General features: G+C 38.6%; 1 protein-coding gene across 1 annotated transcript in view; it reads left to right on the top strand.

The window, feature by feature from the left end:
• ANO4 (anoctamin 4) overlaps positions 1-13,343 on the top strand; it is a gene marked incomplete at its 5' end in the record, with an annotated part of 123,973 nt that overhangs the window by 95,392 nt on the left and 15,238 nt on the right. Inside the window, 5 exons of the mRNA XM_082043757.1 lie at positions 530-694; positions 4,290-4,326; positions 6,891-7,002; positions 8,041-8,098; positions 10,758-10,855. Coding sequence (XP_081899883.1) covers positions 530-694; positions 4,290-4,326; positions 6,891-7,002; positions 8,041-8,098; positions 10,758-10,855 — 470 coding nt within the window. The remainder of the gene's footprint in view (positions 1-529; positions 695-4,289; positions 4,327-6,890; positions 7,003-8,040; positions 8,099-10,757; positions 10,856-13,343) is intronic.

The following is a 13,343-nucleotide window of genomic DNA, read 5'->3' as shown; positions in this document are numbered from 1 at the left end:
TGTTACCTTCCCTGGACGGAATCTTTCCAGAACTGTAGCAAGAAACAGCTCACTAGAGCACTAGCTTGCCAGGGTTGTAGTTGAGGCAGTGCTTACAAATAGAGACATTTTTCCTGTAAGTGTGAAGTCCATTACAGCGCAAAATCCATCCCAAATATGACACCATCAAGCTGGAACATCAGCTTGAGACTAGACTTTGCACATTACAGAACATGCATGTAAGGAAAATTTCTGATTCCCAGAGCAGGCAACACTGTTTCCATATTCATGCTAAAGAAGAGGTACTTAAAAAAAAAAAAATGTTTAAAACTAAAAATTATTTTCATATTCTTTCAAATATATTTTGCATTATGAAAAATAAAAAAAGACTTTACAATAAGAAGAATATTCATGTTGAAACCTTTCTCTGAATTAAAATGGATGTATGTTTCAAGTCCTTCATGTCATTGTTTTACGTTTCAGAGAGAAGTAAACTCCTGTTGTATTGAAAGTTTTCAGGTTCTTCTCTCTGTTTTTTTTCTTTCTTTAGATCTGTGTGGTGATTGCTGCTGTTTTTGGCATTGTTATTTACCGTGTTGTGACTGTCAGCACTTTTGCTGCCTTTAAGTGGGCTTTAATCAGGAATAACTCTCAGGTTGCAACTACAGGGACTGCAGTGTGCATCAACTTTTGCATCATCATGCTTCTGAATGTGGTGAGTAAAACTAATATATCCTAAGTTATATCTGAGCCATCAGATCAGTAGACATCTCAGTCTGCAGACCACTGAATGTTGTCAGTTCCCTTTTCAGCAGCAGTGGAGTGTCTTGCTAAGGTTGACATGGCATTGCTGTTTATGGGTATCATTCACTATTTATATAAAGTACGATTCCAAACCCAAAACATTATGTAAAGCATGTTTGAATATTCAAAAAAAAAATATTTTAGGGAGACATACCCATACTCCTGTTTTATCCTCTGCCCCTTTTTTTCCTTTCATGTACTTGAAGGTTTCAGTCCTTTTCATTAATATTCTTCTTTTTAATTAATGTTTCAATGTTATTGTTTAGATACATTGGCCAAGCTTAATTTTGTTTATCTTAGTTTTAGTAATTCTAGCATCAGTTTTTACAGTAGTTTGCCAGTGAGGGTATGAGTATACAAACCCAATGCCCATATGCAGGAGAATTCCCTCGGTCTGAAAACTTTACAAGGTTTGAGTAAACATGACTTGCTCCCTGACCTGCCTATGGCCTTAGCCAGGGTATACCAGAGACATGGTCTGGGTGCATTGTAGGGGGCCTGGCTGAGGTCAGGTTATTGTGAACTGGTTTGAAACTAGACTTTAGACAAAGACAAAAATAGAAGTTCTGTGTGGTAACAGCCCCAGTGAGTATAGCATAGATTAGAGGGGGAATGAGTATCATCTTTCCATTGAGATGCAGCTACTTCTGTATATTGCTGTCATAGTTATTAGTTGCTCTTGACAAGAGGTATATAGGCTTTGACTATCAGGTTTTTGTCAACTGACATCATAAGAATGTACTTTAAGGGGAAGGAGGGGTCAGCCTACAAACCATCCAGGTACTGGAGCCAGGGTGAAGTTTTTCTTACCCAATCAGTAGTAGGTGTCTTCTGCAAAAAAGCATGTTAGGCTTTGGTCCATGAGATATGCTGACTTACTTCCCAGGGGAAGTATGAGATGTTATTTCAGGCTTGCACATTTCCAAGTGCTAGCTTAGAGACTACTTTCTTTCCTGTGCAATACCCAAGCATTTCCATCATCTAAAAATTAATCTTAACAGCTTCTCATTTATAGAGCAGGGAATTCCAAGAGGCTTTGCTGCAGGACTTTACTTCTCCATTTGGCACAGGGAAGACTGGATTGGTGACTAGGACAGTCTATAAAGAATTGTTGACTTTCCTATGTTCTCCCTAAGGTGAGACTGTAGACTGAGAAAAGGCAAAAAGAAGAGGTAGAGGCTGTTGTTCTCTCTGAATTTGAATGGAGGGCTCTCATGTTATTTTTGATTTATTGTTTGTTGTCTGCAGCTTTGGAGGGTTTTCTCTAATCCACCTAGAGCACAAAACGAGCATAGAAGAAATGAAAAGTATATATATTTATGTCAGTACAACAGCCATTTCCAAGCTCTCAGGATATGTCATTGTATATGCAGTGAAGCAGCAACAAAGAAATACTGCCAAATCAAAATTGTTTGCTTCTCAAAGAGTTTTACAGCTTAGAGATTTTTTTTACAGAATGGAAGATGGCTTGAAGGTGCTTTTTGAGAAACTTTGTTTTATTTCCTAAAACATGTCAAATAAGTAGAGCACTTCAAAGATGGATTTATTAAACCTTATACTCATAACCACAGCCTTCGATCTGGATATAGCTCATAGAAACAAAGATCCTCAAAATATGAAACTGCAGAAGCTTTTCAAAAGAAGGACTTAAGAACACAATCCCTCACTTCCCATAATGGATTAATGTAGTCTACTGAAGGACAGTAGAGGTACTTTTTGGAGAAAAAAAAAAAGAAAAAAATCCCTGGGAACAGTTCAGGTAGTTGAATCCTCTACAAACCGTGACTCAAGAAAAGTAGCAGGAGAGTGAGAAAAGATACAGTAATAAAACCAGAATGGACCAAGATACATAAAACAGTGGGAAATTCACTGCTCAGAAGCCTGGAAAACCGCCAGTGGTTTTGATACGAGTTGACAACCTCTCTAACCATCAGGGGAAAGGTCTAGACCACAAGTAACTTCTAGACTGGAGGCTCTGAGAGCTAGGTACATATACTGACACATCCATCGTGACAAAACTAATTGACCTTCAAGCATAATGTCTCACAGATATCCTGCAGCCTGACCTGGGAACAAACATTAGCTTTACCTAGGTTAATAAAATGTATTAATTCCATTGATATCACCCATAGAAAATATAAGCACAGAACGGAATATGATCCTAAACCATGGCCCTTGGGACTAGCAGTGATAAACTACAGTAGCAGCTAATTAGATCCAAACATTGTTAACAGAATCTCTAACACAGTCTTACTGTTCCGTGAGGAATAGCAACAAAATACAGTTTTGATACTCCTTTCTGCAGAGTAATGTACACTTGTAAAATAGCCCACTCCCTGCTGGGATCAGGAAATAACCCACCCAGCCATTTAGCACTTTTACAGCTGCCCTTAAGAGAAGCTTCTAAACCCAGAAGAAACCACCTTTTTCATTACTTGAAACAAAACTGTTTATTCCAAAGGCAGCAAAAAGCTATTCTAAGCAAGAAGTGGTTGATAACATGGATGAGATAATTATGGATTACTTCACTTTTTAAGAAGGCAGTTTGATCCGTAAATTGTACATAACTCAATTTAAGCAAGAGTTTATAAGGATTACTGCATACGAAAAAAACATTGCTGATATGCACTTTAGAAATAAGTAAGTACTTGAGCCTGAAACATGAGGAGCTTTGTATCCCTTTAGGCATCAGTGAGAGTTCAGGACATTTATCATTTTGTGGAAACAGGCTCCAGATTCATTTAAAGCAAATGGAAATCATTGTATTAATTTACACTAATACCGACGTTGGTGGTGACGTACTTTATAAGTTCAAAACCGCCTTGCAAATACTACTTGTAAAAACCCTCCAAGTTAGTTTTTCTAAGCTTTATGAAGTTAGCAGTCTACTGGAGAGTTTGAGAGCACAGCATCTGCTAAGCGCATTAAGTACCGCTTAGGATTTAGAACAATGTCACTGACTCAGTAAGAAATGTGTCTGGTGGTGGGGATTACTAAAGAGTTTATCTGAAGCAACCCTGTCTCCTCAGTGTCTTTCCTTTCAGCTCCCAAAAAATCCCTAACAAAAACAAAAAGACAAAAATACCCAACATGCCAGAGCATACTCTTACTATAGTGATGATTTTTTTGTGTGTGTGTGAGATAAATGTTCCATAAGTAACTAAAACAAAAATCCCAGTTGTGCTATTGTTCTGCTTCGTGTTTTTGGAAAAGTTACCTCACTTTTTTTCACTGAGTATATAAAATAGGGACAGTGACAACATTCCTTGTCCATATATTGTACAACAAAAAAGCTTACTATAAGCTTTAAAAATATTACTGTTCCTTGTTTGATTATATCATTATTGTATTATTACTATATAGTTTTATTATCACCACTATCAGAACATCACTAACACGACCTAGATATTAGGTTTAACATGTAAGAGCAGTTACTGTACTTAGAAAGCAGTTCTCTATTTTGCAGCTAGTAATGTATCTAAGAGTCTATTTCTCCTCTGTTACAGCTGTATGAAAAGGTTGCTCTTTTCCTGACGAATTTAGGTAAGCAACGTTAAATACTAAACTGAATGATATTGTACTGATTTTTTAGTCCCTATACTATGATGGCATTCAAACCATCTGTGTAAATATGAAAAATACTGGTTAATTTGCAATCTATAGGAATTAAAGTTTTTCTTAAGTTTATAGTAAAGGAGCATATAAACTAAGCTATAGTACAATTCAATCAGTGGTGACAACAGTCACCCACCTGCCATGCTTGGCTCTTGTTCAAACCCCTTATATGAACTTAAACAAAATGTTACCTCAGAGGAAAAAGCATGAGAGACTGAGCACTCAAACCCTCCAGCTTTTCTGAAGACCTGGAAATCTGGAAATCAGTTCTGGAAGCTAAATTTATAGCTTGAAACTAAGGTGCTTATTGACTATCAAACATGTGCGTTTAAGAGGGGAAGTGATTTGGAGGGAAAACAACCAGGTGACTCACCAACTCTACCAACACCTAAACTCTATTGGTGTTCTAAGTATCACTAATCTTTTCAGCTCACCCATAAAGGTGATCTTCACACTGGAGAAAGGGCAACATATTTTCTAAGGACAGCATGTACTCTCACTGGGGTAGCAATAGCCTGTCACTGATATATCCATGGTTTGGGCAGAGTCTCTGGAGATCGTGATCATGTTGGAAGATTGCAGTAGTTGTTAGTAATGGGCAAAAAGGCTCCTTAGCATTGAGAAGCCTGAAATGAGACTTCCTAAATGCCAATTAAGTGAACTGTATTACGGCATGTGTAGAAGTGGTTTGAGAAGATTGTTTTGAGTTTCTGGATAGCTGTGTACATTGATGATGTTGAGGAAGGTCGACAGGCCTGATTCAGACCAGGTGGACAGATTTTGGTGTCTTCTCAGAGGAAACACACAGCTGATTTTAGCTAGTGTCAGGGCTTCTCTACATCTGGGAAGCCATAGGTGAAGTGTTCAAAACATGTTTGTCTAAGATAGCAGATTATTCTGTTGTTTCCTATTAGACTGAGAGTCATCCTTTGTATATTGTAAATTTGAAATATTTTTGCCATCCTGTATCCATGCAAAAGATATCTGCTAGTTACAGTTGAGAAATACTGCTTTCAAGCTTGTGATTTGCACAGGCTGTGACTGTTTGCTCCCTGTGACACCCTGGGGACGGTAAGATATGGTCTAGAGGCCTTGAAGCTTGATTACTTTCTGCCAGGTTATCTTTAATGTAGGTCTGCTTCTTGTAGCGTGTGCAGAAGGAACAGGTGTGAAAACTCAGTGGTTCAAGATGTTCAGACTGTTTTGTGGTTTTTACTCTGATGGCCTAAGTAGCTGATTTGATTTGAATGATCTTTATCAGTGTAATAAGCTCAGAGTGGGTTTGGCAGCAAAGCTACATTCAGGACGTCCTTCTTCAGCCTTTGCAAAACCTTCTTCAGAGCTCAGGTCTGTGCTTCTCCAGAGCATTGCCATTATCTCTGATGGGCATATAAGCAAAGCTTCAGCTGCAGCAGCCTTATTAAAGTCAAACTTTTCCTTCCCTCAGACTGGCACCAAAATTTCTTGATACTTTATTTCTTCCTGCTTAGATAAATATGCATGTACTGGCATATGTACAAACTTGAGTTTCTTGGTAGGCATTTCCAAATCACTAACACAGTTGTCAATTTATGGTCTGTTTTATAGTTTTGTTGATGCATCTATTTGAAATTTCTTCATGAGTAGAGCAGCTCTAATTAAAAAGAATCTAGTTTATCGTTGTTGTTTCCGTACTTTCAATACTTTACTGGAGGCTCCTTTGGAAGTAGTATTAAGAGTCCTACCTTTATAATACTCAGAATCACCATTAGTACATTCACTTCTATGCTTCTTCTGTTCACAGCAATGGTTGACTAATAACAAGCTCCTGCCAACTAGAAAGTAGTTCTAGGACATGGTACTGGTGTGTTGGCATAGCTATTTTGTTGACTTCTGTCTTGATATCTCTTTAGACGGAGACTAAAGACCTATCTGAAGGGAAGAATATGTCTTCCCCTTTCGCATTTGCCTTACCCCATCCATTGCAAACTGTTTTTTCTCAGTCTTCTGTAATGAGTTCCCTGGTATGAGGAAATGGACTCCTGCAGTAGCCCCTGTGTAGAGTCCTTAGGTGCCAAGCATGGCGGGCAAATCCATGAAACAGAAGGATTTGCTCCTGTTCAGTGTGACATCTCTAACAAAAAGGCTTGTAGGGTGGTGCTTCCTGGCAATGTCATTATGGTAGGTTGCAGTAGAGGAAATAAGAGAAGAGCCTGAGCCTGTAAAGTGCACAGGAATCCAGGAGGGATGTTTAGTATACAAATTATCTCAACCATTTTTTGCAGCCTCATGGGAATATACTTATGCAGGTATCAGAAGAGATTCCTAAGTGTTTACAAACTCACTTGCTGTGTGCTGCATTTGGATACAATTTCTTCTGTCAGCTTATATTTTGAAATCAGCAGGCTAATTTACAAATACATTTCCAGTTCTGGTAGGTGTGCGCAGCCTTTGTGCCAAGGGAAATTGTTAATCTGATTACACCTCTGAAACTCTGCTCTCTTTCTTCACAGAGCAGCCTCGTACCGAATCTGAGTGGGAGAACAGCTTCACTCTGAAAATGTTTCTTTTTCAGTTTGTCAACCTGAACAGCTCTACATTTTATATAGCATTTTTCCTTGGAAGGTAGGATTGATGTCTGCGCCCTCATATGTGCAAAATAAAGTAGACAGAAGAAATAAAGTTGTCTGTAATGAAACAAAATGGGAAAATGTTATCACACATCTCAAAATGCAAATTCCATACTGGCAAAGTTGGACAGATTGCAGCTTCATTTTCCTTTCAAAAACCCAGAAACAGATGTAGTTTTCATTTCCTAGCACCACATTGACTCAGTGCTAACATTTAACAATTTCACTACTGGGAACTGACACATCCCACAATACTATACATGCAGATGACTTCACTCTGTCTTTATGTGTGTAATTTGTATGGATAAGCAAATAACGCTGTGTCAGAATAGACTAGACTAGACTAGACTAGAATAGTTCAGTTGGAAGGGACCTACAACAATAATTTCGTCCAAGTGCCTGAATACTTTGCTGATTCTATTATATTATTTGGACTGTTAAGAGTGAATTATGAACTGTCAGTGGGTTTTCTTCCACATAAAATGAAATATATGTATATTTGCATGCCTCTTTCTGCAAGTCCCCAAAAAACAAAAGAAGAGCCTTAGAGTAGAGAAGGTTTGAGCAGAAGAGTCCATCAGTATGAATTATTTGTATGTGGGAAGTTGTAGAAGTCATTTTAGGAGAAAATATGGGAGAACAGCAAGAAAATTATATTTTCCTAATGAAAACTAACATTTTCAGTGGTTTTATAGAAAGGCAGAGATCACAGCCCACATTATGGTGTAAGGAAATGGACCGGCAGTTGAAAGCCAGTGAACAGTTTTATTCAGATTTTCTCTCTTCTTTGCATATGCCAAACATCCAACAGCAGAATACTTGTAATAGAAATAAAACTGGAAGTAAAAATATACTTAGCCCTTCATGGAAATTTTTCCAGGAATCCCCCAAAACATTTTGGAGCATAACTTCTTTTATAGTTCTATCAATCACGCTAAGATGACATTAGATTTAAATAACAGTATAAGCTTTCTTCTGCTACTGTGAACAGACTACTTACACAACATAGCTGATGTATATTCCTGTGTTAAAGATTTACAGGACACCCTGGTGCCTACTTAAGGCTGATAAATCGGTGGAGACTGGAAGAGGTAAGTGTTCACTAACTACAGGCTGATTTATTTGCTGCCCACAGATGCAGTGAATGCAAGCAGAGGCAGACACAAAACTCTGCCTAGGTATTTTTGAGTGTGTTACTGGGTTTTCAGTTGCTGTCTAACTTCACACTACTGACATTACAATCTGCTACAAAAACATCTACATATTGCTATACATGCCCTTTTCAGTGCTAGGAGTTTTAGTGTTTGTATCACATTTGGATAGTGGTATCAAACGGTTTAAATATTACCCAGAATTTTGCACTATAAATATTTAATCCTTGGAATGAATCAAAGTCAGATATGAATCTGACAACTTTTTGCTTCTAAAAACATCTTTTCTTCTCAGCTTTTCTAGCCATGCTGACCAGAGAGCTAAAATAATAACTTAAAAGTCCAGACACATAAAATGTACTTGAATGTTGACCAAAGCAACTGAACTTCCCAAAAGAGTTACTGGCATAATGTTCCATGTCTGTAAAACCAAATGGATCTGGAGAGCAATGATAGGCTGGCTTTGCAAGTCACTCAAGGACAAATCCCTTTTTTTTTTGGCAAATGCATTCAGAATTCAAAAACCATTTGACAGTTATTGGAGGTGAACAGCAGCAGTTTCTGGAGCACTCATGTAGTTTCCAGTGCTGCTATTTGCACACTCAAATCCCAGGGTTTCTTTTCTGCTTCACAGCTGAATAACAGAACTTTGTAAATATGTGACAAATGGCAAGTGGGAAATGCAGGTCTTACACTGCCAACACAAATTTACAAACACTTCCAGATATATACATATTTTGGTTAATAGACATCAATACAAATACTAGCAAAAAAAAAGGAATAATTTGAAAAAGCCATCCTAATTTTGAAGTAGTGAATTATGTACATTCAAGGAAAGAATACTTGACAAATGGGCAGACAGAAATTCACTGAACATTCCTCCAAAGTCTGAGAGGGGCTGGGCTGACCCAACAGCTTGCTGCTGCCAAAGGATAACAGTTCTGCTCTTCCTTTGAGCCCTCCCCCAGAAGTTTGCTCCTTCTTCTTCCTCTGCACTGACTCTGGCTTGCCCAGCCCTGCGAGGACTGTATTCAGTTCCCTTTATCAGCAGGAAACTCATCATTCTTCTGGCTGAATTAGTTTTCTGATGAGTTACTGGGCTGAATCATCTCACAGAGGGATCAGAGGACAAGGAAAGAACCCCATCTCTCCGCAGGAGCAGAGAAGGGAGGGAGAAAGAACTGGGCTTGGGACGGAAGTGCAACAGTGAGGCGTTACTGGTCGGTCAGTTGCTAGTGGAAGTTACTATTAGTAGTCCCTACTCTTTTGCTCTTTTCAGAGTAAAATAAATAAATAAATAAATAAATAAAAAATCCTAATAATACAAGAAACATCTGATACAAAAGTCTTGGCTTTATTGACCTTTATTGACCATAACTGTCTTATTAGGAATATAATTTAGAATATAATGCCTAGATATCCCTCCAATAACCCTCTATTCACCTGAAGATGAAAACAAGTCTAAGACATATGACATAGTCCAGTCCAGTGTCCATCGCCTTATTCAGACCACAATTTATATATTGGTGATGTTACGGTTGTAATATCACTGCTACTTCTTTAACACTGCACCTGCTTCTCTTATATTGTCTTAAGTGACTGAATCCTAAAACTAGAAGGATGATGATTTAATAATAATGCCAGAAAAGTCAATTAAAAAAAAAAAAAATATATATATATATATATATCTGCCACCCTGTTAATCTAAAGAGAAGCTGAATGAGGTCAACAGAAATCTCAGAAGGGACCCACGCTCTGAGCACTTAATAATGTAATTTGTATAAAAAATTGATATCACATTTTGTTACAGGTCATAACTAATCTTTCTCCCTAAAAGTTAAAGAGAAATCATTCTAGTTTTATGACAGTGATCTGTTCTACTTATCCATAATACCCAGGATTTAGCAATACAGCTTAGACTCCAGTGATTGGATCTGCAAAGACAATTGAGCAAAATGCTGTTTGAAGGCAGAAAGTTTTTGGTCTTTTTTTTTGTGTTTTGTTGTGTTTTTTTCCAATACTAGATGAAAAATTGTAGTCTGAAGCCACTGCTAAGGCAACCAAGCAGTCAGCAAGAGGCACTAAGAACTGTTGTTCAACAGTTAGAGATTTTAGTTCTTCAAGAAGAGAAAAGCTTTGTACGGTCCACTGAGTCATAAAGATTAAACAGTACACAATAAGCAGTAGTAGTTCTATCCTCTAGGCATAAACTGTTTGCTTGTGCAGCCAGCAGGAATTTTCTCTTCACTCTTTGACTTGATGTACAGTCAACATCCCCAAAAACTGTTGAAATCATTGGAGAAACTTGGTCGCCTTTGCCTCTGTCCTGTGCACAGTTGCACAACGTACTAGAAGCACTAATATGAAAACTGCATTGGTTTCACCTGATTCTGACCTCTGCAGAGAATCAGATGATAGGCTTAAAAGGTTGATGGTATGATAGCCTCATATGTTCCCATGTGTTTATACAAAAAAAAAAAAAAAAGGCATTTAATTTCATTGAAGTAAATGATCCAATATCCACCTCTGGTCTTTAAGAAATGCTCTAAAACTCAGCATTATTTCTGTTTAACATTTTGTTTCTTTTTTTTTTCTGTAGTGCCACCCTAGCGGATGCCTTATTGATCTCTGTATGCAAATGGGTATTATAATGGTGTTAAAGCAGACCTGGAATAATTTCATGGAACTAGGCTACCCGTAAGTAGATATAATGCCTATGCTTCTGTCGGTCATAGGAGAATACTAAGTTTATGGTTTCCTTATGACTGGTTACATAAAAGTAAGATACATAGTCATTACAACAGAAAATCACCCCTTGGATACAGAACTTTTAAGACAGATTTCCAGACATATAGAAATAGATGGTGTTTGGTTTGTTTGTTTTTTTCACGTTGGACATAGTTTGCAAAAGTGAATGCGCAATGTAAATATTAACAAATAAATAATATATAGGAAGTATTTGATTTCATTAAATTGTATTCCATGGTTTAAAATCTCCTAAAAATAACTGTAGCACTGCTGTATTCCTTACACAGGAAATATTATATGTGTCATTTTTTACCTATGCCAGTAAGTTCTAAATTGGATTTCTCCTTGCTGGGTGATAAAAGATGCCTGAAAGGGCAGGTATGAGCTGGAAATCATGCACTGCTGGCATATATACTCTCAGAGATAGAAAAGTGTACTGACTGGTATATGGGCAAGTTCTCTGGTGATCTTCAGGGTATTAAGAAGCTGTGCCCTAGTTAAAAAGGTCAACAATTATTCATTTCCTTTTTATTCATTTCTTATTGATTAGTATTTAATGAGCGTGTTTAATATGATTAATATAGAGAGTTGATGCTAAAGACAGCGTGGCTGGTCATCAAGGGAAATTAGCAAGAGTGAAAATATAAGAGAGAGCTGACATTGTCAGAAAGTTTGCCATTGCAGAGTTCAGAGGGATTTGCTTTGCTGCAGGATCCACAGCAGAGCTAGTGCAGAGTTGGGTCCCTGAGCTGCAGGAACGTGTTGCAGAAGCAATTTCAGGCAGCCTCAGTGCTAAACACATCTGGCTGTAATGAGAACGGATCAAATTATTTAAATGCGCAGAGTAATTGGCAATCAAGGTACTCAAAGCTTGCTATCTCTCCAGGTTGGTGCCTGATGCTGCTTGCCAGGATTTTGCAGCTGTTCAGGCTAGAGGAATGAGCCAGGGTGAGGAGGAGGGAACAGCAGCAGCAATATTGATCCTTTCTTTCCACTCCCTGTCTCTTTTGTCAGCTTTCATTAGATCTTTCTGCTACCGATTAATAGGGATTTTTAAACCTAATAGAGAGCACAGAAGGGGATTAAAGAAGGTGACTGAAGGAGATAGAACGAGGTTGTTTAAGAACAGGAGATTTAATAGGAATAAACTGCTTCAGGCAAAGTCAGTCTCTTCACTTTAGAGTCACAACAACGTGAAATGTTGGTGAGGGGCCTGGAGCATGGGTCTTATGAGGAGCATCTGAGGGAGCTGGGGCTGTTTAGCTTGGAGAAGAGGAGGCTGAGGGGAGACCTTATCACTCTCTACAACTACCTGAAAGGAGGTTGTAGCATGGAGGGTGTTGGTCTCCTCTCCCAAGTAACAAGTGATAGGACAAGAGCAAATGGCCTCAAGTTGTGCCAGGGGAGGTTTAGATTGGATATTAGGAAAAAATTCTTCATGGAAAGGGTTGTCAGGCATTGGAACAGGCTGCCCAGGGAAGTGGTGGAGTCACCATCCCGGGAGGTGTTTAAAAGGCATTTAGACAAGGTTCTTAGGGACATGGTTTAGTGGTTTAGTGCTAGAGTTAAATTATGGTTGGACTTGATGATCCTGAGGGTCTCTTCCAACTGAAATGATTCTATGATTCTATGACTTATTCTGATCAGATGTATTTGCTCATCAGACCTTTCAGTTCACCTTCTAGCTCTGAAATACTGCAAACAAGTGCATTTCCTTTTTGCATGAAAAAAAAATCATCATTTCTGCTAAGAGCATGATCAGAGCCAAGACCATGTGGGTAGCCAGAGGATTTGGAGGCAATCCTACAGCCTGTAGGAGAACATCACTGCAGCTCCACCTGTGTGCCAGCAACTCCCTGCCAAGACCCAGACAGAGTCAACGCTGCCCAGTGTGAAAGCTGGTGGGAGAGAACATTTCCCCATAAGACAGCCCTCGAAGAGGAGCACCAGAAGCCTGCTTTGGAAAGTGCTTTTTTGCCCCATTTCAGGATAGCAGACCAGCTCTGGTGCAGGCATGTGCTCCCACAGAGACACGTAGGGCAAGTCAGAAATGCCACCGTGTGTTCCTTGGTGACAGGAACACCAGCGCCTGCTGTCATGTTTCTCGCTGACACATGTGGCATTGGCTTCTCTTCTGAAATATCTGCCTGAGAATTAAAAACTAGGTTTCAAAGATAACACAGAGAGGCTCTAGGGTGTTCACTAGAGCACCGATTGGTGGTTACATTTTTAATACAAATACAGGCGTTTCAGAGACGTGCTTCTGCTTCATGCAGACACTACCTTTAAACCTCTGGAAGTGTGCATGAGTTCACCCCTGTTGCATAGATACATTTGCAATAAGAAAAAAATGTATGAATTATTGCTTCATTTGTAGGTGGAAATCTGCGATTTCAAGTGGATGTTTTTCTTGGAGGAAGAACATACATCCATATTA

Source organism: Streptopelia decaocto, assembly GCF_964273445.1.
Source record: "Streptopelia decaocto genome assembly, chromosome: 1".
NCBI classification, from domain to species: Eukaryota; Metazoa; Chordata; class Aves; order Columbiformes; family Columbidae; genus Streptopelia; species Streptopelia decaocto.
The sequence above is the reverse complement of the archived record's forward strand: the minus strand, read 5'-3'. Positions and strand labels throughout refer to the sequence as shown.